The sequence below is a fragment of the Azolla caroliniana genome, unplaced genomic scaffold (assembly GCF_043228905.1).
Source record: "Azolla caroliniana isolate FFs.n. ecotype wild unplaced genomic scaffold, voAzoCaro1.0.p SCAF_10, whole genome shotgun sequence".
Classification (NCBI taxonomy): domain Eukaryota; kingdom Viridiplantae; phylum Streptophyta; class Polypodiopsida; order Salviniales; family Salviniaceae; genus Azolla; species Azolla caroliniana.
The window spans coordinates 3,417,165-3,444,773 of NW_028230445.1; the positions used below are offsets into that span (position 1 = coordinate 3,417,165).

General features: G+C 38.1%; 1 protein-coding gene across 1 annotated transcript; it reads right to left on the reverse strand.

Moving 5' to 3' along the window:
• Positions 1–1,529: 1,529 nt before the first annotated feature.
• Positions 1,530–5,906, reverse strand: LOC147858722 (uncharacterized). Its single transcript, XM_087325878.1, has 4 exons — positions 5,358–5,906; positions 4,957–5,217; positions 2,972–4,096; positions 1,530–2,814 (listed from the first exon to the last, which is right to left on the reverse strand). The coding sequence occupies exons 1-4, from the start codon at positions 5,878–5,880 to the stop codon at positions 2,168–2,170; spliced, it is 2,556 nt and encodes an 851-aa protein (XP_087182004.1). The 5' UTR covers positions 5,881–5,906; the 3' UTR covers positions 1,530–2,167.
• Positions 5,907–27,609: the final 21,703 nt, after the last annotated feature.

Below are 27,609 nucleotides of genomic sequence, written 5' to 3' on the forward strand. Positions count from 1 at the left end.
CTAGGTTTTTCATTGACTTTAAGTATTTATTTATTTATCTCACGAAAAGTGTTATTATAAGTTCATTTCGAAGGATAGACTAGATTTTTGTGCCACAACAAGAGGTGAGTATAGTGTAATGTGCATGAATATGTAGTAATGAATTAATAAAAGCACGCTAAGATGACAATTTGACATGTAACTGCATATCCATTATTGTATTTGTGATGAATATCATGTACATTACATTTGTGTGGAATCATAGTCATGCATGCAATATAACATCTCTTTACTGAAGTAATTGTACAAGTACTTGATCATCATGTTTTCAATCAATCTATATATTAGTAAGTGATCGTTTGAAGTTCTAATATGTCTACACGTTAGTAATGGAGCCCATATGTGTCTTTAAAGGATTCAATTTGTGCAATATCTCATGATTATTGTGGCCAATGCCTTTTAGTACAAAAGGGACATTTTAGTATTAAAATTATTCAATTAATTTTATTGGTCATGTTCCAAAAGACTAAGTGGAATCCGGTCTTATGCATGTCAGAAATACTCCCCTTTATTCATCTATCATCTTTTCACGGGAGCATTTTGTTGTGTTTCAATTGTGTCATGCATACATGCATTGTACAATAATGATGTCTTAAGCAAATGCAAGCTTGCAGAACATTTTGTAACATTCACTTCACAAAATTATGCCACGGTCGTGGTCAAACATAGATTCAACACATCTCTATCTTAATTTAGAAGAAAGGTTTTTGGAACAGCTTTGGTCATGTTTTTAGAAGTCATTTTCTTTTTACCTCATTTTAATCACATTACCATGAAACTGAAGAGCGAGCCACTTATTTTTACATTTGATGTACTACGCAAGTACATTAGGGTAATGCACAACATATGGGACAATTGTGCTTCCATCGACATTTTCATGCCACGACACAACTATAGGAGTAATCCAATAATGGCCTCATCAATCACTACATGTGAATGTACCTGCACTTCTAACCTTTACGAGTTACATATGAATATATTAGATAAGAAGAAAATATAATCATTCGTTACTTCTAGATCAATTACTATCTAAGAATGTAATATTATAATTTATAATGTATATAATTTGGAACATACAAGATTTACTCTCTCTTAATGATTTCCCACATGTATCCTCTAGAGCACTAGCACAAGCAGATGGATGGAGATGGATGGGTGGACTTTTTACAATGGATGAATTTAGGAGATGTCTCATGATTGTTGTCTTCTATGTAAACATAAAATTTTAATCCACTAAAAGTTTAGCATGAAAGGTTGAATAATTTGATACTTAGGTTTTTCAACTCAAATTCCATCAAGCAGGAGGGTCAAAAATTACAAAATGTCATTTTAATTCCATGGTGATCACCTTATGACAACAGAGTTCAAAATCATTATTATATGATCCATTGCAAACTTACAAATTTGTAATGCTATAACTTTACAGATTTACTTTCAATCGAACTGTATTAACATGATCATCATACAAACAGATTGTATTTGCAAGTTAATCATACAATCAAGCAAGATTGATACATTAATCATACAAATGAACTGTGGGAACATGCTAATCATTTAACCTCAGCCATAACTAGAAGTAACTGCAATCAAATTACATAATCAAAATGACATATTCAATATGGTCAATAGAAAATGTGTAACTGGGAGTAATTTTATCCATTTTAGTCCTTCACATGTTAGACTATCCAAAGTGACAACTAAATTAGCTAGATATAATGAGGATGTTGAATTTTTTTGAATTGATCAACATACAATGACAAACTTCAGAAAACGCACAAACACTTCCAATTTATCATTCTTGGAACATTGGGTTTTTACATAATGTATCGCCTCTCGAGAGACTGAGACCGAGACAGCGTGAGGCAAATGCGCCTGGAAAAAGCCTCGATATAATTAAGTATAATGAGTCGATCGAAGCGCGAAAAAAGGTTTGAAAAACATAGACAAGCATCCGAACGAACGAGCACAGCTTTCCTTTTTTTTTCGGGGGGGTTGTTTACTTGTGTTGATGGGGATCAGAATCGCAAATCGGAATCCAATGTACTTTTTTACGTGGATTGATGGGAATCGGAATCCATTTTATGAGATCCGATGGAATCGGGATCGGGATCGCGAGGAATCGGAGAGATTATCGGCCGTCATCTAGCAACCTCTCTGCAAAGAGGGCTTGCTGCCTTCGAGTATAGTCCTCCCCCGACGAGAGACCCGCCTCCAGCACCGACTCCGCACAAGCATCCATCTTCTGGAGGAGCCGGACCACCTCTGTGGTGTCGGGCCTCTCCAAGGGGTCTTCGTGCGTGCAGGCGAAGGCAACGGCCGCCATATGTGTGGCTGCTACACTCAAGAATTTGCCTTTCAAGGATGGGTCCATGAGCTCATCCACGCAGCCCGCACCAATGAGGGACCTTGCCCAACTCACCATGTTGTGGTTCGGAGGTCCATGAGATGCGGAGCGGGTCCTAGGCCTGTGGTTTTCATGGTGGCCCAACGAGCAGAGAGGCGTCTCTCCGGTCAATAGTTGTAATAGCAAGACCCCGAGAGCGTAGACATCGCTCTTCTCCGTCAAGCGGCCACCCGTTGTCACATACTCGGGCGACAAGTAGCCCCGTGCAGCCGAAGCCTTGAGGACCGAGAAGACTATGTCATCGGCAAGAAGGCGGTGGAGCCCCGCATCCGAGAGGCATGCGTTGCAATTCTCATCAAGCAGGACATTCGCTGCCGAGATGTTCTGGTGCAGGACCACATTCTCAGTTCCTTTGTGCATGAAGTGGAGTCCTGAAGCAGAAGAAAAAGGAAAAGGAGATTGTAAACATGAGAGAAATCAAGATTTTATGTATTCAGCAATGTGGTATAAATAAACATGAGAAATCAAGACTTATGTATGCAGAAATGTGGTATAAATCTCAAAGAGTATAAGAATGGGTCTTGGTACCTCGCGCGATGGCAGTGGCAATGCGGGATCTTGCTGTCCAATCCAGCAATGATGGCATCCTCGCTGCTGTGTCGGTGTAGGCACCTAGCTTCAATGTTGACATTGCTGGTTTGATCTTCTCCAGGTGCTCCTGCAGAGTCCCATTGGTCATGAAGTCATACACAAGGAAGAAGTCGGCTTTGCCCGAGGAGCAACAGAATCCCTTGAGCGAAACAATGCTCTCGTGACGGAGTTGAGCTATGATGGCAACCATGGATTTGAACTCAGTCACACCGGCCACCTTACAGCTCGCCTTGTTTAGGGCCCGAATGGCAACTGACGAACCATCTTTTAGTATGCCTTTGTAGACAGCCGAGTGTGCCCCTTTCTTCCCGAGGAGATTCTTGTCGGAGAAGAAATTGGTGGCCATCTCGAGCTCCTCGAGATCATACTGGAAGCTCTGATGAGATCCATTGAAGAAGACAACACCACTAAACGAACCAAAGGAGCGAGTGATACGGTGGCTTGATGCAGAAGATGAGTTAGAAGTGGAAGCGGCGGCGGCGGCGGCAGCATTGAAGTTACCATCAAGCTTTGATGAAGAGTTCATGAACCCCATTGAATTAGAGCGATTACTGCTTACAATTGAAGATCCATGGTTAGTCATGCCCCCAGCCCCAGCACCCTTGATATCGTGATAATGGTAATTTGTGGAGACATGAGAGTTTGGGGGGGCGTGGGGATATTTAACAGAAGGATCGACAGGTCCGTGCTCAAATGCACTGCTTATCTTTTGCTTATGTCTACGGAAGAGGACAAACGCGAGGAGGCTGATGACAACTGCCCCACCTGCAAATGCTGAAACACCCGAGATGACCGCAATTCGGGTTGTTCGATGACTCAGGACGGATCTCTTGGTTGGAGAATTAGGGTCTATATGACTCTCCTTGTTGATATCTGCAGATTCGGCAGCTGAAGTGGCACCATTCGATGAATCAGGCGACAGCATTGTGGTCTTTGAACTGGGCAATGGCACATCAGGCTGATTATTAACCGTACTACTGCAGACTGACATGTCCATGAACCCATCACCACAAAGCATCGAGTTGTTGCTGTATCGGAATCCTTGTTTCAATCGCCGCAATCCTGAGAATTACATGAGATTCAAGTGTTAAGTCTTTCTTGATCTATGCTTTGCTCATGAAACAGAGTTTTTCTTAGTTCATAGATCAACTTTGCAAAGCTTGATTACCGTCACGATTTTCGGGTATTGCAAGCATACCACTAAGTTTTCAACGAATGACACCATGATACCTCTCTTGTGACAATGTTTTACTATTTAGTAAGAGCATTTTCAGTAAATTGCTTTGACAATGTCGAAGAAATCAGAAAGGCTGGGGGAGTTTCAGCTATAACTAGTTTTCAACAATGGCCGAACTGATATCCCTCTCCGAAAACCGTTCAATATTTCTCCGAATGAAAACCCTTCAGTCAGTCCAATGCCGATGAGAAGTAACCTAGAAACATGAAATACAGAGAAACCCCTCTCACGTTTTCTTTTTTCCATGATATTTGGGACTGAAAACACTGAAGAACCGCTACATGCTCATTCCAATCACACCATTGTTTTCTCAATTGTGTGGCAACCTACATCCCCTTACTTGACCTTTCGTTATGCCCTTGCTAAAAAAATTCATCATCATCATACCCTTGTTGTTTTCACAATTATATAGTCATTTCACCCGCGGTTTGACCAAGGGCAGTTACGCGAAATAATGATAACTCAGGAGCATTTTCAAGAAATACAAAGAAACTACACCCTAATACAGAGAACTCCAGGGCATTCTTGGGGAATTAAAGACAAAGAAAAGATGCCCATGTCCTAATATGGAGAACTTGGGAACATTCGAGGAAGAGGAGACTCGCAAATTATAATGAGGAGAATTCAGGAGCATTTTCTTGGGAGGGTTATTTTGTTTCTGTCCTAGTAAGAAGGAAGGATTTACCTTGTGGAACAGGGCCAGAGAGAGAATTGGTGGTTACATCAAGCATAGTAAGTTGTTTGAGGTCTCCAACCTCCTCTGGGATGCTTCCATTAAGATTGTTGTAGCTCAGATCGAGCGTCGAGATTGACTCCAGGTAGCCCAAACTCGAAGGAATCTCCCCGCTCAATTCATTATGTTGCAAAGCAAGCACAGTCAATTGCTTCAATGCCCCTAGCTCCATGGGAATTGAACCTTCTAATTTGTTGCAACATAGCTGAAGAGCTGAACAAAACAAATATATATATATATTACATCGTCTCTCATTTCAATTTTTTGAACCACATTTCAGCATTTCATCACGACAAATGGCAGCAGAGATGATAAAAGCATATGACAGAGAGATGAATTAGGGGTGTATATACCTTGCAAGCTGTAGAGGAGGCCCAATTCTGAAGGAATAGTGGAAGAGAGTGAGTTCACATTGAGGTAGAGCTCAGTTAGGCCAGACAACTTGTATAGGACCGCGGGCACCGGACCTGAGAGGTGGTTGTAATGTAGATATAAGCCCGACAAAGACGTGAGCTCGGCTATGGAGCTAGGGATGAAACCATACAAGCCCTTTCCTTGTAGTGATATGTTTGCAACTCTTCCATACTCGTTCCACGATACCCCCTCGAAGGAGCCGCCGGGAACAAACCATGAGTGTAGGATTCGGCCGTCCGGATCGAGCCCCGCCTTCACGCGCATCAGTATCTCAGCCTCATCACCATCATTTGTGGTAGTTGCCGTGGTGGATGCCGATGTTAGTATGCTGTTATGGGTTGCAATGTCATTAGGAGCTTGAATTGGATGTGAATGAGTGATGCTTCTGATTGACGGATCGAAGAAGAGCATGAGAAGGAGAAGAAGGAGAAGGCCGGCGTGTTGGATGCGAAGAGAAGGCATGAGGATGTGATATGATTCAGTGGAAGGGGAAGGGGGGGAGGGGGCGGGGCAATGGATAGATTTAGATGCAAAATCTAAGTAGAAGTAGTAGTGATGGTACTGATTAATCCATTATAGGATGATTCCATGAAGGAAAAGCTTTAGGCATACATTTGGATGGATGTATGGATTGATTGAGTAGCAGCTCTCTACAGATGAGCCATGGCCATATAGAGTGATTGATTGATTGATTGATTGTAGATCTAAAAGAACTCCCTCCTGCTTTCTTCCCTCATTTGCTCTGTTCCTCTTTCTTTTTTCATCTCCTCTTGTTTTCTCTCAAAAATGCCCTGTATTTTTTTTGTTTTGTTTTCCCCCAATTCCTCTGTTTTGGTTTCCTGTGTGATTTTTTTTGTTTGTTTTTTTTTTGTTTTTACATAATTACTGTTGAGTTATCTGGCTGTAAGACTCTCTCTCTCTCTCTCTCTCTCTCTCTCTCCACACATATGAGTACTCACACCTGACAAAGCTCGAGATTTTCCCTTCTTTATCAAAAAAAAAGCGACCTACTCTTCAACTCCTTCCTTTGCTCTCTTCTTTTTCATGGGAAACACCTGCACGATACACACACACACACGCACTCTCTCTCTCAGAAACACAGAGAGCTTCTCGTGACACACAGACACACTCTCTCTCTTCCATCTCTCTCTCTCTCTCTTTCTCTCTCTCTCTCTGCTCTGATCTTCTTGTATCTGACCCTCCTCTCTCTTCTCTTCTCTTCTCTTTATGTCCGAGCCTCCTTTTCCCGCTCAAATTTTCGCCCATTCTCTCTCTCTCTCTCTCTCTCTCTCTCTCTCTCTGTCTTTGTGTAAATCTGTCTCTCTGTGTCTTGTCTTTCCCCTCCATGTCCCATCTCTCTTCTTCTTTATCTCCTTCTAATTTCCCATCATTCTATTCCAAATCTTCAGACTTCCACTCACCCCCCCCTCCCCCCTTTCTCTTTTCTTCCCCTGTTTTTCCTCTGTTTTTTTTCCTTCCCCTGTTTTTCCTCTGTTTTTTTTACCTTCCCCTGTTTTTCCTCTGTTTTTTTTTTTCTTCTTCCCCTTGTTCCTTGTGCTATTTTTATTTTGACTTAAGAAGACCTCACCTTTCTTTTCAGCCCTTAATCATTCAACTCTTGGGCTATCAAATTTGTCCACCCTCTCTCTTCCACTCTATTCTATCCAATTCCGGCCCTGCCCGCCCGCCCATAATAATGTACAATACATAAAAGAATGGCTTTTGACAACTCACGAGAGCACGCGTCCTTTTTAGATCACGACACGTTGTTAATAATGCGTGCATATCCCACGTTACCTTCTCCCCCGTATGTGTTTTTTGGCCACTCCTCGGACATTTGGATTTTGAGTTTCGGGTTTATGGGTTAAAACTTAAAACTACTAGTAACTAGACCTTTGCTTACCAGTATTATATGCCTTTTGACGATAGAATTATGCATAGATTCTGGTATTAAACTATCAAAAGGAGTGGTTTAATATGACCATGTATTATACTCTCGCTACTCACAGAATTCGCAGTTTCGTAAAATGGTTACTAGAATTCTCTACATATAAAAGAATGTGGGGGAACTACTCAAGGAATTCGTGGTTAAAACGGTTACTAGAATTCTCTACATATGAGAATGTGGGGGAGGAACAACACGTAGCAATCCTCGGAAAATTCATGTCTAGCTTAAGCACCATTTGAATCTCTACCGAGAATCTATTTACGCGAAATGGGTTTTTTAGTACACATGAAAATTCTAGAACACCTTATTCTCGATCCATCCATCCAGCATCATCCTCCCAAAAGGGTTTGAAACCTATCGAAATAGTTTGTGAGACCTTCATCATTATTGTTTCAACACGTCTCATCTTACATTCAAACATCTACTTGTATATATAAAAAACTACTCGTTTAGGGAAGATCAATTATTTTGGAATAGCAGTATAATTATTGTTAGTCGATAAAACTATAGTGTACCTCTAGTTTATGTGAGCCCTAGTACCTACATTTTTAAAAATAGATGTAGAATCTATAATATATGATATATAATATGTGCCCCCATGAAATTTACTATCCCAATTCACACTGCTTGGAACAATATCATGAATTTCTATATGTAAGACATGACATATCAAGCTAGAGGTAAGGGGATTGTCGACCGCCCAATCTCCTTGTCCATATCATTTTCTTGAAGCGTGAGCATTAAAATTATGAGAACTGATCTAGAATCTCCCTTTTGATGCTTTATATTACCTTGAAAACCGATCATTCCCCGATAGTGCACCACAACAACACAAGTTTAAAGGCCACTTTGGATAAACTATAATTGACTACTTGCAACCTACCTTATATGTTTGAAATATTTTGAAGTGTTTATCGTTGTTCCCTTTGAGAATTCATTATTTTAACTCTCGATCAACGATTACATGTTAATGAGGGCAAGCCTTTCCAGAACACTACTTGCTTATTTTGAGGCATCATTTGGAAAAATCAAGTCCCAAAATTGAATTTCTTAGATTTAGCATAAGATTTTCCTTTACTATTGAATCGTTGTATAAAGGAAACAAACATTTCAATGTGAACACTCAAAATGAATGATCCAATTCTCCCAACTTACAACCATTTGAGTTTCCTTTCAATGTAGTTTTCCGAAATTTGAAATCCTAAGATTTAGCATTAGATTTTCCTTTAGTATTGAGTCTTTGTACAAGGGAAAGAAACATTGGAATATGAACACCTAAAAGGAAATGATGGAAACCTTTAGAATGGGTGTTCTCATACACATACATAGAAGTACAAAAAGTAGACTAATGTTGATGTCTTATCCCCCTTGAACCTCTAGCTTGTGAGATTGTATGGTGACTTGTGAGTATTCTTAAACACCAAAGAAAGTAGAATGGATCTTATTTCTTAGATTTCTAGATCAATTCGAGGCTCATGTTATCAGAGAATCTAACAATAGGTTGAGTTGCCTAATTAAACAATAAAGTTCTACATCCTGTCAGGACAAAACAAAGCCACACTCTTAACATAGAAACGTCTATGGTTACAATTTACATTTATAGCTTGAACAGTATTTGTGGGAACCTCACCTTGTAGATCATGATTCAACATGTATACCTCCAACAATATGGACAAAATGGTTTATGGAAAGGAAATGGTATCCATTGTCATTGAAAAGATAAACACACTTGGGAGAATGGAGTAAGACTAGCTTTGGGGTATCCAAGCTATTATAATTATTACACAAAATCGAAAAGAGATCATTGAGAGTTAAAAGATGGTTATGATAGCATCTAGTAGAGTGGAACACGTGAGAGCATAGTTAGTGACATGGGAAAAAATTGGTAGATTGAGGGCATTTCAACACTCAAGCTGTCATTGTCTAACAGTGATTGCATTGAATTGACTCGCTCGGAAATGGCTTTATTGAAAGATTTTAAGCTTTCCATTATTGTGAAAAAGAAGTACATGACTTGTCATATATGTATAGATACAATACATTCTTTGTTGATCAAAGGTCGTGGATGAGGTACCTACGTGAGGTTAGATATGATGATTATTAAGTGGTTGGGACATGAGAACTAAAAATGCTTTCAACACCGGTAACTAGAACTCTAGAAAAGCTGAAGGCCACTTTTCTATGATATGATATGTGATCTATAAATAGCCTAAAATTAGCTCATTCAACATTACTAATTTGAAACAATCTCAAGGTTGTTTCTATTAGTGCCAATAAATTATGCATAAAGTTAACATAACAAAGTATGATGAAATAGAATTGTTGAGGAAGTAGGAAGGGCACTTGCGAACTTGTACAACCATGTTTGTAAACGCGTTGATATATGTACATAAATGATGTTTTGAGGTAGTAGAAAAGAAAAACACTTTATCAACTCTTTTGCAATATTGTGGCATAATAATACATCCACAAATATCATGTTCTGATGAATTATATAAAAGAAATGTTATGTATAAGTCATCTCGTTTTCATAAACTCAAATAAACTTGGAATGCATATGGGCAAGAAACTCATAGTTAACTTGTTCGTTGGGATATTATAACATTAGACTTGATTCACCAATGTAGAACATGAAATATCGCAATTTATAAATAGACGTGCCCTCGAAAAAACAAGCTCTAGATATTAGAGAGATCACTTTTTATTTTGTTTGCTCGCGTGTATAAAGGTAGATGGATAGAGAAAAGGTAAAAGGCAATGCAAAAGATGACAGAGAGAAATAGCATTAGCAATTACTATCTATGCATCGAATGTGACGGTGGCAGAAGCAACCTTTTGTTCGAAAACAGTTTCAAAACGTTTGTTTATTTCATTGCTGCGATAAGAAACCACTCTTCTGTTTTCGGAAATTCCATCCTCTCACTTTATAGGGATTCATTCATCGTCGTGATTCGCAACCATGCATGTTTTGACATTGCATTCTTATAAATCCACCCAACAATGCCCATACATTGACTTACCTCGAGCTCCTTTGAAGTTTGGCCACACATAGCCACTATAAGAAACTCAATTGCAATTCTACAACAATGTATTTTATATTCGTCCAATTCTCCTTCGACACTCACAACACCATTTATTGTTCTTGACATTATGAGTTTTGCTTGACATAACTTAACACGCTTTTTTGCATTGGTACAATATATCGATCGTTTTCCTTCAAACTTCTGTAGCAAACAATATATGTCGTGGGCCTAACTTTTTTGTAAAGTGCCTTTTGTAGAAATATATAAAAGTTGTAGATATTCGTAGTCTATACATTGATGTCCACACACTCTACACTAGGATATTGTGGCATTTGCAAGCAAGTGAAATGTTCTTCGGATATTTGAGTAAACTTGATTGGAGCAATTGTCAAATAGATTCACCACAAAATTCGCTATATAGAAATAACTTGCATGTTTTAAGTACAAAAAACAATGCACATGTGTAAAATTAAGGGTGTCAATAATTTATTTAGGGTTCTTTTTTGAGCCTATGTCCAAATATATATTGGTATGCCCAACTTTGATGTATCTATAATAATTCAACCTACAATTAATGTTTGATATTTCTACAAAGTCATCCAACTTTTCTTTTATCATGCTTGAAATTTTTCTAGTACAAATTCCTTATAAACTTTGTTTCCTGATCTGACCAAACCGTCACGTTTTCCATTACACATGGACATGTGCAGCCAAGGCTAGTCCTAATACCTTACTCTCCTTCACCATGTAATTGGTGCAAGACTACAAGTGTATAGAAAAGATCCTTAATCATTACCAAACATAAATCTATTGGGAGCGGAGTAAATGTCCAAGTTTTCTAGAGTTTATTTATAATAGACTTCGAAAACATATAAGTCATAAGGTTATTTGTGGCAACTTCCTATGCTATATGATTGTTCAACAAATGAACCTTTGTCAATGTGGAGACAATCCTCAAAGATGAGGAAATGTTGTGATTGACATGACTACTACAGAGAACGATACTCTATGGAGAATGGAGGAAGCTTAGTTCTAGTAGTGGGTTACAAAGAAAATAGGATAAAAGTCTTCTTGGTCGTAACTTGGTACATCCACTATATTAGTTTCAATTGATTGACTATAGTAATTGTCATATGCACCTTGCATGTCATCTTGTGACCATATTTTCAAGTAATTCGAGGAGGAATCTTTTCTAAGCAATATTTACAGGGAACAAATTCCACTACATTACAATAGTTCAACAAGAAATGACATGTTTTAAAAGACAAAGAAAGGTACCATCAGTAGAAAAAGCTTTCTAGATAGAAGTGAATTCACTTTTAACTTTCATCACTAGTTTATATGTATAGACGAAGAGGGGAGAGGGGTAATTGGAGACGTATTATGGGAAGTACACAGTTTGATATCATTGTCAAAAATACTATCTTGCCACAAGAGACAACTTTTCATTTGAAAATGTTTTGAATTGCATGTTTTTTCACTAGTGTATGATAAAGTCTCCGTTGGTTTTGGAGTTCAAATCCATCCTCTTACTTTAATGGTAATTAATTCATGGTGAGTGTATGAAGAGGGGAGGGGAAGCATAAGAGGTAACGAGAGAGATATTATAGAAAGTACACCATTTGGTGTCATTGTCGGAAATACTGTCGTGCCACAAATGACAACTTTTCATCTTAAAATGTTTTGAATTGCTTTTTTTTAACTAGTGTACAACAAAACCTCCCTTTGTTTAGTGTTCAAATTTATCCTCTAATGGTAATTAATTCATGACAAACGGGAGCATGCATGTAATAACGATATAGTATACATCCACTCAATTATGCCAATGCATTGGTTGACTTCTGTACCCACTGTAGATTTAGCCCCACATAACCATGCATTTTTACAGTGTATAAATAATCATTGTCCTAAGTTTTTTTTTCTTCTTCCAAAAACATATCCTCCATTGGTATTAAAGAAGTCAATATACAAAACAGTTCACTATTACAATCAATATTGCAACATATTTAAGTAAAAACTTCTTGAACAGTCATGTAGATTTAGCAATCCAGCCACCTTTAACATCCATAGTAATCAAGGAATTACCACCAATGACCTTTATTAATGGAGTCTATGCCACATATATTTCTAAGCATTCCATCTCTTAGCTCAGCAGTGCAAAGCCATCGTTGATGGGAATGTTGAAATTCCCAAACCTTAGCAATATTTAGTGAAGTTGAAGTTGAATTGCAACCAAAAACGAATGCAGGATGTGGACTTATCAACGTAGAAGCCTTCGAAGACACAGATGCTCCAAAAAACGAATTGGTAACCTTCTTTTCCGCCAGAGTTCTTGTATTTTGGAACTCGGACCTGGTTGTCCACCCTGTTTGTTGGTAGTCCTGCTAAACATATATACCCTGTTTGTCCACAAGATATTGCTTTTTGGCAAATGTTTGTATATCAAGGCTTTCTTCATCTGTTGCGGTTGAAGACACCAAACAATCCATAATGCACATGTCATGATTGGCCGCCTTGGACAACCCCCATCTATCCTCTCCCATGACGAAACGACCATGTCCTTCATCTCCACAATCATTGAAAATATATTTGTATTGAATCTCCTTCGCATCAACACTCTGGTTTATCACAATAGCCATGCGCCGGTTACACCACAATCATCTACCCAATCAAAATTATTTTATTAAAAATAAATTAGATAGTCGGCTTCGACCCCCCCACCATCTTCACTCATCCTTATCAGAGAAGAATTTCTTCATTCAGTCCACATCAGTCATCTCGCCGATTAACATCTTGCTAATGCCAATGTCCACGAAAATCTTGTGTTAACAACCAAAAATTAGTCCAAAAGTTTCCTCACCCACTCCTGATAGTTGGCTTCGACCCCCCCACCATCTTCACTCATCCTTATCACAGAAAAATTTCTTCATTCAGTCCATATCAGCCATCTCGCCGATTAGCATCTTGCCTTGCCAATGTCCCCGCAAATCCTATATTAACAACAAAAAATTAGTGTAAAAGCTTCCTCACCCACTCATGATAGTCGGCTTCGACCTCCCCACCATCTTCACTCATCCTTATCACAGAAAAAATTTCTTTGTTCAGTCCACATCAACCATCTCGGCGATTAGCGTGTTGCCAATGTCCACGAAAATCTTGTATTAACAACAAAAGATTAGTCTAAAGTTCATACATATTATGTTCGTATAGTTTTCACACATAAAGGCGTCTATTACTAGAGATTCTTAAAACACAAAAAAATTCCAAAAAAATTACTAGAGAATTTATGATGTTGTTTTCTTCACATAACTTAATTATTTGACATGTTTATAAATCATGTTACTTTTCTTAGTAAATGAAAGTAAATATGAATAAATGTAGCTAGTGTTTATTATGAATAAATGCTTTTTAAAACTAATGGAAGGATATGTTTTCTGCAAAAAATAAAATAAAATGTAGCTAGTGTTTACCTTCTTATAAAGAGACATTTCTAGATAGTAGAGTCTAGAGATATATAAAAACTTGATGGTTTCTTCAATCGTGTTCATAAAGGTTGACATTGCATAGCGATAAATGCAAAATAACTCTTTATCTTTTAGAACAAGTGACAATGAAAAGTCTTTGGGTGGAAACACTAAAGCTTCGATTGTTTGTGAATGAGTGTGAGATATGTTTGATAGCTTTTTGTAATATGTTTCTATTTCGTAATCTTTCGATTCATGCTACACCTAGGGTAATATGAGCATCTTTGATACAAATATATGGTATCAAACATGCACATACTAAAAAACGTCATCCCCCCATAACAACAAGTGGGCCAAGGGGAGTGGTCATGTCTCCATGCCTTAACATTGATTGATCGAAATCTTTGACAAAAACAATATTAGGAACATGTTTGCACACACACATTCACTAACCTCCTTAGCAAGCTACTCAAGATTTCTGGATTTGGAACTCTTCTTGAACATTGATCTCACTTGATGTGATGGAGGTCTACTTCAGCAAGACATAGACCTAAGAAAGGTTAGACACGGGACACATGAAATACATGATGGATCTTCACGAATGTGGTAGTTTAAAAACGATAAGTAAACGGGATTTACCAGACAAGTATTGTAAGGGCCAATATGTTGGAATTTGACTTTCCACAACCTTGTGAGGATTGAAGATTGAAGTAATCAATAGTGCTAGTGAACAAAGTAGAGTTGTGGATATATCAAATATTGGATACGATGATAGTTTCAGGACACTTTCTTTGATGTGCAAGCATCTGTTTCCATTTGAAGGTTAGTTTAGACCAATAGCCATTTAATCATGTAATTTCTCATTGATAATTATGCAAAGTATAAGCCCACTTTCATGTTACCACAAACCTCATATGACTCAAACATTCAAATTGTAATACAACCAATTGAAAATGATCTCATCGAACATCACCAAAATCTAAAGATGGTTGTTCTGAAAACTTCATCACTACTAAAGTCCAAAGGTGATTGTTCTAAAGACATCATCAAATGAGATAGATACTCTAGTGAGGCACATTGAAGCAATCAAAATATAAAGATTTGCTATGATTTTGCACGCATGCTATGGGTGTTTGTGAACTCAATCTAAAATGTCTAGTGTTGTTGTGACCCAAATAAAGAAATAAAGAGACCATTCTAGTCCGAACTTTGCACATCACAAAAATATTTTTTGAACAATGGAGTAAAAGAAATGTTACAAGTAAGTCATTTTATGATCATAAAAAAATTGTGGTATAGAATCTAGAATGATTCGTTTTGTCGGCCCACAAGAAACTAATTATCATATTTTCCCCCAAGATCTCATAAAGTAAAGCTTGATTCACACTAATGTTCCAATCATAAGTATCACATTTTAAAAGACACTGTACATTTGATGCAAAACTTTCTTTGTAGAGATGGCACAAGGTTTTCTAGAAAGTGTAAAAGGTAAAAGGTTTCTAGGAAATATACCGCTTTCTATCATTGCACAAAATGATACCTTGGTGCTTTTGCACAAATTTAGAGTGGATGTTTATTTCATACCAATAATCCATTCACTCACTATTAAGAGATAACAAGCATATGATACCATCACACTTTTGTACATTCACTCAGTGATGTAATAAATTGGTTGGAATCTAGTTCCAATTGCCCCCAAATAACCATTCTTTTTTATTGTATGGCCATCTCAATTCAAAGTATATTATATCAATGATTCCCTAGCAACATCATCTACTATTGTAGAAGGTATGTTGCTTTTCTTTGCAATAAAACTTGACTTAATGCTTTGGAGACATATAGAATCATGATGTTTTCTAGTTCAAGTACCCCTAAATAATAGTATACAACATTCACGAAATGTAGAAATAAAGAACCATTTAGATGTTTTCTTAGCTTATCCATTATTGTCCACACGTCATTGGATTAGAGCGCCGCATTATAATAAAATTGTCGTTGGATATTTGAGTTACCAAGTGTTGTAGGCCACTATTAAAAATTCATAAGCATGTTACGTTGTCTCCAATACAAAATAATAATGTACACGTTGCATATAATTTATGTACTAAAAGCTTTATAGAAATGCATCAATGATAAACTATAATGGATTATGTGGTAATTGAAAGACATTTGATATGTAAGACACTCATGCGTTGATTCACATAATAGAATTGCTCTCTACACATGAAAAAATTAAACAATATTTTTGCGAGATATTAGGATGATCGTTTTGATCTATATCAACCTATTTATAATGTCTCATTTTATTTCCTGTCTTGAACACAACATCATTGTGGTTACTTTTATTTTACTTGATTTGTCTTGAAACTATGACATACAAAGCTTGACCCATGGTAACGAGACTACAACCATTATGAGATATATCTAGGATAATGTGCAAGCAAACATGGACAAACATTCATAATGGCATGAACACTTTCTTTTGGAGAGACATATATCCTATTATCAACTTTCTAATGTTGAAATGGAGGGCCTATAGTTCGAAACAAGCTTTGCATGGATTGTTCATAATATAAATATTTTATATGTTGTCCTTTCATGTCATATCGATTATGACTAGGTATATAATGACTTCAAACTCTTCATAAATACCCCAATATATGGATAATGGGATTACATATATTAGACAAATTCCTTTAGTGCCCCAAATTTGTTACAAAAAGTGAAATTGCTTTTGTGTAAGAGCTATACTTATACACCCATCTTAGCATCAACTAAACATGGAAAATATGATGTCATGTACATATTGCATTATCTCATCACATGCATGAGGCATCCTTCTTTACGTGGCTATATGATTTTAATCTTTCCTTGTTCACCATCAAGTACTTTGATAGCCCAAAGTTGTTTGTTACTTACTCTTAGTAACTCCCATCTCTATTTTTTACATGAAAAGCCATTAGCCCTTTTTTAACAATTAGTAATAACTATTAAGCATTAATTGCTCGCTCTCAATAACTCTCTTTCCTTTATTGATATGAGAAGTCATTAGCCTTTGCTTTAACTAATCACCATCAAGCATTTATGCTTTGATAACCAAAGGTGTTCATTGCCTACTTTAAGTAAGCCATTAGGCCTTGGCTTTACTATCAGTAATCCTCATCAAGCATCAATGCTTTGAAAAACCAATGTTCATTACCTACTCATGGTAACTTTTGTCCATTATTGATATGAAAGCCTATAAATTCTTGTTTTTATGATGAGAGAGAGAGAGAGAGGATTGCGTTCTCAATTTCATTGCTTGTTTCTTTCGGGGGTCAAAAGAGGTGGGAGATATAGTTGAGGTTGACATTAAAGAATTTTGGAGTTTATTGAAGTGCGATGATTAGTACACAACTTGCCCAATTATGGGTTTATCTAATAACAACCACAAAATATAACATTCATGTAAGCTCATTTGCCTATACAAACTGAAGAGCAATTGTGGATTGATTGACATCTATAAGGTCCAACATTATTTTCACAAGTGACTTTTAATCTCTTCATTGCTCTACTGTATCTCTTGGATAACTATCATCTAAGGTTGAGCAAGAATGGAAGGTATGTAACTCTAATTATGGATGGTCATAAATCTTGAAACACGGTTGGTGTTCTAAATTGGCACTTCTAACACGTCTTTATTTTGGGAGTATTGATTAGGGGTTTGCCTTTCGGATTAGCTCTAAAGAGACAAAGACTAGCAACACGCAATTACTTATGCACTATTCAAGTGGAAGATAGTACTCATTGTTTCACACAATGTCCTATTGCATGTCAAATTTAGTGTGATATATCTAAGCTTTGGTAAGGTTTGTTGCATAGTCATTTGATGGGCAAGACAATATGTATTTGCACAATTTACACAAGTTGAATTGAAATAAGATATATGGTGATCATTTTCCTATTTTTGAGATATTGGGGATTGCATGATGATTGGGATATGCTAAATGCTTTCATATTTGATGGAGGCATGAAGTTACAACATGCCTATGGAAGTTGAATGGGGAACTAATGCAATTTTGTTAATTAGAGCAACTCGAAGTTCTTTCCTCAATGGAGAGTTCAAATTGCCTATATGTGATTTCACATGTCCCACTACCAACATAATGGTGAGACCACTCAAATGTGGTATCATTGCATTGTTTTTGACGCACATTTATTAATCTACTAATGTGTTTTCATTGGGAGAGAAAGAGATTATGTTTTTTTGTACAACGGTTGATGAAGATGACAAACATAGGTTCATTACATGCCCAGTTGCTAAAGGCATCAATGACATGAAGTTTTTTGTAACCTTTTAAGTGAAATTTCATTGATGGTGCTAGAGCTCTACCTACCCCATCATATTAGGTAGTCTTTGATGACCTTTAGGTATTGGGGGGTGTGGTTTAATTGGATCATGAGAAATGGGTTCTTGTTTTATGGACATCGTAGGGTATCACAACAACTCTGTAAGTTGAAAGGAAAGTTGATTTGGCAATTCTCACAACTATGTTGCATGGAGACTTTATTATAAGATTAGGTAGATTGATATCATCAAGTATATTACAACACTTGAACTACCAATGAAGTAGTGAGGATAGTAAGGGTTGTATTATCATATTGTTGTAATATTTAACAAACTTGTGTTTACGAGAGAGAGAGAGAGAGAGAGAGAGAGAGAGAGAGAGAGAGAGAGAGAGAGAGAGAGAGAGAGAGAGAGAGAGAGAGAGAGAGAGAGAGAGAGATGTTGGAGAAGGACAAACACTATTTTTGATGTATTTTTCTGCTACAGTGTCCGTTTTGTTTATTCTTTGGCTTGTTTCGAAGCTTGCATAGAGAGCTTTCTAAAGAGTATCTGCAAGTATTATTTGGTGGTTTTTGTAGAACGTTACGAGTAAAATTGCCTTTTGGTTGTATGCATCTCATGGTCGCTTACTTTGTTTCCTTCTCTAACAAAATTACTTGTAAGTGAGCTCTCTCATATTTTTTGTTATAAGGATGTTAGTGTTTTCATGAATATGGATGAGACTCCAAATTCCTCAAATGATGCATGCATGGTTGAGTCAGTATCGAGTTCAAGAGGGGATGGTAAAAGACAACGATGTATTAGAGATAATAGTAATGAAATGTCTTATGCTGATGTAATGCAACAAGATGATATTAAGAAATATGATAGTCATTGGGAACATTTAAGATGCATGGAAAATATACTAATGAAGATTGTGTAAGGGAGATGGTAAAAGTTGATGAGGAGTTTGTTGACAATGAAGTGGCTAAGGTAGCAATAGATAATAAGGAGTTTTTGGGCTCATTTGCCAATTTTTTTGATAGAGGGCTCGTATTGTTTTTCATGGGGAATATACCTTTCCTTTGGAGGGTCGAACAATGGTTACGTGGGATTTTACAAGCTAATTGTGTTCAGGATATTTATGCCGGTCCTTGTGGGTTTTATGAGGTTGTTTTGGTATCACAAGAGTATAAAGAGAAATTACTCAATAAATTGCTAGTTTTTTATGAGAAAAGTTTGGTTCATATTGTTCCGTGGAGGCCACTAGTGGAATACCAAGATATATTAAAGCAAGAGTGTCCTGTATGGGTTGAGGTAGATTGCACATATTCAGTGGTCTGGCCAATATTACGATCAACAATGGAAAAGATCTTGGTGCCTGCTAGTGCTAATGCTCAAAATTGATATCGTATGTGTATTCTTTGGAATACTGCTATAAAGAGGCCAATTTGTTTACAGATTGCATGCTTTGGTATGCCTCATATGTATTCTCGGCTTAAATGGGGTACATTTGTAGGACATTGTTTCCATTATGGTGTGTTGGGGCATTTTATGGTTGATTGTCCTCAAAAAAGAAATAATCTAGTGGAAGTGGTACATGAAGAGTCTACAAATCATATGATCACATTCAAACTTTGACAAGTTTAGAGTAAATAAAGGAACCACAAATTGTGAATGACGGGGATGGAAAGACTCTAAAGGATTAAGGGAAATGGTCAATAGTTTCTGGAAAGGTGAAGAAGTTTAATAAGAATGTTGGGCATAATGTAGCTATGGAGAAGGTAACACCGATTCAACAAACAAATTCCATGCGGAATAGACCATGGCGTCATCAAGAGGACTATACAAAGAAATTGTCTTTTGATAATAAAGGCAATTTGTATGTTCCTTGGAATAAATGGAAATTGGTGCCTTGTTCACATGAGGAGCCATCGGGGTTTGGAGTTTTGCATTCCCATAGTAATTCGTATGCAATCTTAGGGGATTTATTTCAAGATATGGTAGAAACATTAGTTGTGAAGGAGAAGGAGATTTCTCGAATTAAATGAAAAAAATAAAGTATGAAGATCACCACATGGATTGTGAGGGGATTGTGTTAAGTGAGAGATGTGATGTTTTATGTGTAGTAGAGATTGTCATGTTTATAAGAAATAAATTTCACCCAAAAGTAATTGCTTCAGATGAATTTGGAAGATTTATCGTGGTAGAGATATGTTATGAAGGGTAAGTTCTTTAGTTAGTTGGTGCGTATGCATCAGATGTTTCACAAGAATGAATGTTGTTATGGAGATATCTAAACTTAGTGCTTGATAATGGTATACTGAGTTTATTGATGGAAGATTTTAATGTTTGTTGTGAGACAGATCAATCAACATCTATCCACTCCATTATGGATGGACCAAAGGCTCAAGAATAGGGAGATTTTGAGACTGAAGACATGTTAAGGGATGTATGGAAATGGATCAAGGGAGATGAACCTGGTTATACCTTTCAATCAGGTCAATATAAGGATACTTGGAGTAGGTTGGATCGAATGTATGTAATGCATACCGAAGGGTTTTTACTAGAGATTTTGGATATTTCAGTGTCTTATGGGTCAATTATATTAGATAATTTCCCATTAATTTTTGAATTCACTCAATGCCATTCAATTAGAGCTTTTCATGAGTTTTTGGGAAAACCACCGTTGATTTTTAATTCCTCATTTTTGGATCATGAGGTCTTCCATGACTATATGTGTCAATTGATTGATGCATTTGCTTATCGTGTTCTGATGGGTATGAAGCGTGGGAAGTATTTGTTGCAAATGTTCAGAGGTTAACTAGGTATTATGAAATTCACCATGCTTTTAAAAGGAGAAAGAAATTAAGTCTCCTAGTTAATTTCCTTGATAAATGATGTTAGGAAACAAGTCCCTCCTTATGGGAAGAGGAGCATGAGTCGAAGAAAAGGGAGAACTAAATCGGTTGATAGCAACTCGACCTTGGCCGAAAAATCAAACCAATTGTTCGATTCGGCCATGGGCGAATAATTGAATCCGAATCGGTTTGGCTAATAGTCGATTTGGTCGAAGCCGACTCAGGGCAATATTTGTAAATAGAGTTAATGTGCCACTGTGGGCTATATTTGTAAATAGTCTTGAATGTTGTATTAGTATAAATACACCTAGGACAATCATTATGAATGTGTGAAAGGTCATTGTTGTATAGTTGTTGAACAATTATAGTTGGTAGTTGCCTCTGTAACTGAGTGAGAGTGAGAGTTGTAACTTTGTCGTTGTCTGTTAGATGAAGGATAGCACAAGGCCGTTGCCTTGAAGCCTCTCGTTGTATTCCTCTTACCTTAGTCATTCTATTTGGAATTTGTGGGCTCCCGTGGTTTTTCCCTTTCGAGTTTTCCACGTAAAATATCTTGTCTCTCTGTACTTCTGTTTTTCTTGTTTTGTTTGTGCACTCTTTCTCGATCTCTACACCCTCATACGCACACGTAAAACCGGTTGTGGCCAGTCGATTCTTTACAAATGCAACTCTTTGTTAACTTATTGGCCAACGGGTGTAGAGTTGATGGGATATCAAGAGGTATTACTTTCTATGATGCATGATCTTACGACGAAAAATTATTAACATGCTAGACTAAATCGTCTAAAACAGAAGTGGAGGATGTTAATTGTCAATCACATAAGTTTTTTCATGACCTTCATGAATCACATGCACAACATAATGTGGTAAGGTTAAAGGAAAATGGTAGACCATGTGTTCCGATCCTCAAGAAATTGTAAAGAAATGCATAGAATATTATAAACAATTGTTGGGTGTACAAGTGTGGACGTCTCTAACTGGAGTAAGCCTATCTTCCTTCAGTTGGGTTTTTGTACATATGGAGAACAATGAACTAATGCCTCATTTCCGAATTATTTTTGAGTTCTTGAGGTATTGGGGGTTATGGTTCAATTGGAATATGCAGAATGCCTTCACTTTTGATTCGCAAGTTGGGGTGAGGAAATATGTTCTAAAGTTAAAATGACTTCTTTTGTGGCAATTGATAGTGCAAGAGAAGTCAAGGAATCTTAACCATGAAGAGAGAGAACTCTCCAAGGTCACATATCATCATATTCGCCATTTGAATTGGTGTGTAGGGTGGTATTGAGGCTGAAGTCATAGTAGTATTTAGATCCCTAGTGGATAGAAGGGTTTTATACTTTGTAGTAAGTTAGTCATGGTGGTGTTTTTTTCTTTCGTAATGAGATAGATAGATAGATAAATAGATTATATTATTATCTTTGGAGGTCAAATATGACCTATGAGACCAAAAATATTACATTTCACGTGATACGTGTGAAAGTGAGTAGTGACTCTCGATGTTCAAGAACTTTACTAATGAATGTTGCAATCGAGAGTGCACAGTGTGGTTGTGAGAGGAATTCATGCAAGGATTGGGCTCGGTCGAAGAGATGTGGAAATCATGGTCGAATATGATCAAAGGCAGAGCATTGTATCAAAGTGTGATACTCAGACTCGCGAACTTGTTTAGGGCAAAGTGTGCATAGCTGACCACTCTCATCACTTGTGCCCCAATGCCCTATTTCACATCGCAATGCATGTGAGCTAAGTCGCATGGAAGCAATGGTTCGAATGGCAGATAATGGTATGGGCTCTAGCATGTATCGATGTGTACGATTTCCCTGTTCCACAAAGAATATGGTTTTGTAGTTAGGTGCAACCTGTGTAGTATAATGTGTGAAGCGTGAGCCTCCACATTTGTCCCATGTCATGATACATTGGCGTTGCAAAAAGGCCTCATTTACAGAGGAATCTAATGATGCATCATGAAGCAAGTGTCTCGCATCCCATCTACCAAACCATTTTTCTATATCTTGCATCCAACCGGAACACAAAATTTTGCTTTTATGCGTCTTTTGGATCTTTTTGCTTGCTTCCCACACAATTCTAGGAAGTCGATGTGAGGGACTTTTTTGAACCTTAAGCATATATTCAACAACCCTTTCCATGGCCATGATCTCAATGGGAAGCGATCCCGTCTCAAGGAGGAGGAGGGTGTTGGGCGTTTGTTTCTTAACTTGTAGAAACTTTGTAAGAAAATGTTTTTGGACATTTTCAAACTCTTTCCACATAGATTTAGGGATGCTACCGCCCCATACTTCCACCCCATAGAGAAGAACCGGTGTCACCAAAGTGTCGAAAAGATATTTCTTGAGGACCTAACACTTAATATCTCCAAGATTGCATGTGTTCTCAAATGCATAATATGCTTGCTTACTCGCCTCTAAGCGACGTGTAGCACATTAATTCCATCTATGATTTGAAGGAACTTCAAGGCCAAGATATTTGAAACTTTCCACACATTCAAGTGGCTCATTGTTGTACATAATGCATGTTTTATCTCTTTTGTGGCTCTTCACAAGCATAATCTTTGTTTTAGAGCTATTGACACTTAATTTAGTATGCATGCAAATTTTTTCCAATGCCTTCATAAGCTTTTGTGCATCTCCTAAAGTATTTGCAAAAAACACTACATCATCTACATATAATAAAAGCATAATTACAACATTTCCAATGGCAACTTCTTCAACACATTCTTCGTTTGCAAACTTGGTAACCATTTCTTCCAATTCATCAATGCATAGACCAAATAGTGTTGGTGAGAGTGGGCATCCTTGCTTAACACCAATAGTGCTTTTGAAAAAATCTGAAAGTTTATCTCTCATGCGCACACAACATATAACCTTCTCATAAATTCGGGAAATTGCAAGCATATATTCACTTGGCACCTAAAGTTCTTCCATTCGCCTCCAAAGATGCTCACGGGGTACCATATCAAAAGCTTTCTTGAAGTCTACAAAGCAACAATATAAACCTTTACCTCTAAGGCGACTTTCCTCCATTAATACTCGAAGGGTGATAAGGTGATCAATGGTGCTATGGTTACCACTTTTTTTAGCCCATACGCTTATCTTTGATTCCATTATACATCCAAATAGTTTTGCTATTAATGAGCCAACCATGATGGTTCGATAGTTGTTTACATTATTTATATATCCACCTTTATGTAATGGTTTGATTCAATTTGTAGTCCAATCGTACAACATACCATGTTGCAATGCATCATTATACATATCGCTTATCCATATATGCGTTTCCTTTCCCGTCCATTTGAGCATTTCAACCTTTATACATTGAAGATCGCTTGCCTTTCGAGAGGCCAATTTCTTAAGTCCTATGCATATATCTTCAATTGTAAAGAAGGGAGGCATATGTGAAAGAGAACATATAAGACATCATCTTTCTGGCAAGAGATAACTCATATAAATTCTTACAATGCATAGACAAGTCGTGAAGAGTTAAGTCACCATAACTTTGAACACGTTTCCCCTTTAGATTTCCCTAAAATTTAGCACATGCATGTGCTTTCTCTTGCGTTTGGATAAATTGTTGAGTAACTTCCCATATTCTTCTCTTTCTTTGAATAAGCCTTTTATACTCATGCAAATGCTTTTGGTAATTCTCTTTATCCTTAACTACATCCAAAACCATAAGGCACTTTAAAGCTTCACGACATTCTTTATCAAACCATTTTTTCCTAAGTTTCTTGGTGCATTTCTGAGATGTGCGGTTGGTCAAAAAACATTTTGTTTGTATAGGAGAGAATGACTTTCTTGAAAGCTTCCCATTTGCATTCTAGTGTGGCATCATGTTGTATCTTTGTCATTTGTAACATATCCTCAACCATCTTGGAATACATGGGTGCTCGTTTAAGGTTCATGCTCAAGTGTGGTTGTTTATTATCTTTGTTTAAGGTTCATGCTCAATTTAGTTTAGTTAGTTAGTCAACAATGTAACTTCGTAGTTACCTATATAGAATATAGTTAGAAGAGTTGACTATAACGCCTTAAATAGGACCTTGTACTTAAGTGGGATATTCTAGATCCTCCACTCCTAAGTACATTTAATATAGGACTTACACATTAGTACCTATATTCTTCTCACACACATACACACACATATCACATAATCTTCCGCACTTAACTTAATCACATAATTAGGTACTAATTAACTCTTAATTACTTACCTAATTCTTTACATGGTATCAGAGTGTGTGGTTTAGAAAATCCACTAAGCCCACCTGACTCCATGATTGTGTGTTCGAGACGCTGACGACAAAATCCGGCTATTCGCTACCGTAGTGCCGCTACGTAGCACGTGTACGTGATCGAAGGAAGTAAAACAAAAGAACAGAAGACACTAATCAACATGAACACACAAATGGGTAGCTCGCTCCCTAGTGAAAAGCTAGACCGAAACAATTATTCATCTTGGGAGTACAAGATGACCCAATACCTCGTCAACCAAGGGTATTGGAGCTACATTAACGACACACTTGAAAACAAACACGACTCAAAGAACGCTAACTACGCAACATGGGAGACAGCGGCGAGTCGATTAATGTATTTCTTGGCAACATGTGTCCACGACCACATGCTTAGCCACATTCGAGACGCCAAGACGCCTAAAGAGGCGTGGGTGAATTTAAAGAAAAGTTTTGCTGCCAACACGACCGCTTGAAAGCTTCAACACCGACAAGAGTTGAACAACATCCGGAAAGAAGATATGTCCATGTCGGACTACATCACCAAGATCAAAAGCATTTGCGACTCACTTGGCTCCATCAACATAAACGTCGACGAAGACAAGATGGTTCAAGTATGCTTGGGCGGCCTCGCACAACAATTCGATCCATTACGGATGGCAATCTTGGCGAGAGAAAACCCTCCTTCATTCTTCGACCTCCAATCAATGCTATTGGTCGAAGAGACGAAGACGTCGGAAGGACAAATGTTCTTCTCAAGTTCGAATGGTGGCCGAGGACGAGGTCATGACGAAGGACGTCACGGCGGTAGAAGAGGCCAATTCGGCCCATCACACGAAGGGAATTCAAACCTTCACGGAAGCCATCAAGGAACCTCCAGAAGAAGGGGGGGCTTCCATGCCGAACAAGGTCGGCAAACGAGGCCCGTAACTTGCAACTATTGCGGCAAAATCAGCCACCACGAGGAGGAGTGCCGAAAAAGAAGAAACGAGTCGGCTTCCACAAATCGACAACTCACGAATTACGTCGTCAACTCCAAATATGATGATTACAGCGGACTATTCGTAATGAGGCATAGAGCGAACTCTATGAAGACCTCCGACTCCGCAAGCACCTCTAATTCGGAAGACATGTGGTTCGTCGATTCCGGCTCCTCACATCACATGACATCCCATAAAGAGTGGTTCAATGGCTTACGAACGCCAGATCAACCCGGCTTCATAGAGACGAGAGACGACACCACGCACCCCATTCGGCACATCGGCAATGTCCCATTCAGGAAAGAAGGAGAGCAAACTTGCATCAAGAATGTCTTGCACGTGCCCACAATAACGAAGAATTTGGTCTCGGTCGGCCAAATCATGGAGCAAGGCATGCAAGTTCGCTTCAACAACAAAGGTTGTTTCATTGAGAAAGATGGCCGACTCATAGCTAAGATGGCTGACTCATAGCTAAGGGGCGGAGAGACGTCCGAATGTTCATCCTTGATTCGAATGAGGTGAAATCAGCAATGTACGCCAAAGGTCTCAAAACCGAGACAAGCATCGAGTTGTGGCACAAGAGAATTGGCCACATAAACCTCCAACGGCTACGAGGGTTGCAAACCAAGGGAGTCGTCATCGGACTTCCGCCATTCGAGTCGAAATGAGTCGACCGAGTATGCGAAGCATGTCAACTCGGCAAACAACATCGACTCCCATTCCCGAAGGAGAGCTCTGCAAGCAAAGGCCTCCTCGACGTCGTACACTCGAATGTATGGGGACCGGCTCAAACGTCGACGATCGGCGGATGCCGATACTACGTAACCTTCATTGATGACTACTCGCGCTATGCGTGGATCTACCCGATGAAGAAGAAGAGCGAAGTGTTCTCCCACTTCCAAAAGCTCAAGGGGCAAGTCGAAAAAGAAACCAGTCGGCACATTCGATGCCTACGATCGGATGGAGGAAAGGAGTACTTCTCCGACGAATTCACCTCCTACCTCTAAAGTGAAGGCATTCAGAGAGAATTCTCGTGCCGACACACACCCCAACAAAATGGAGTAGCCGAAAGGAAGAATCGACAAATACTCGAGGTAGCACCCGCCATGATGCATGAGAAGCACATGCCTAATTTCTATTGGGCCGAAGCGGCATCCACGGCCGTCTATCTCATGAACCGGTACACCACTAATGGAGTCCATGAGCTAACTTCATACGAGCTCCTCGTCGGAAGGAAGTCAATCTTGTCATACCTCAAGGTGTTCGGATGCATTGCGAATGTATGCATCCCGAACGAACAATGACAGAAGTTTGACGCGAAGTCGGAGGAATGTATCCTCATAGGATACTCGTCAGAGAAGAA

Excerpts from the sequence above, each read along its gene's own strand:
- LOC147858722 (XM_087325878.1), bottom strand. The coding sequence starts at position 5,880 with ATGCCTTCTCTTCGCATCCAACACGCCGGCCTTCTCCTTCTTCTCCTT. Across the intron at positions 4,097-4,956 it reads CTCTGGCCCTGTTCCACAAG|GATTGCGGCGATTGAAACAA; the intron begins GTAAATCCTTCC and ends TGTAATTCTCAG. Across the intron at positions 2,815-2,971 it reads TGCCACTGCCATCGCGCGAG|GACTCCACTTCATGCACAAA; the intron begins GTACCAAGACCC and ends CTTCTGCTTCAG.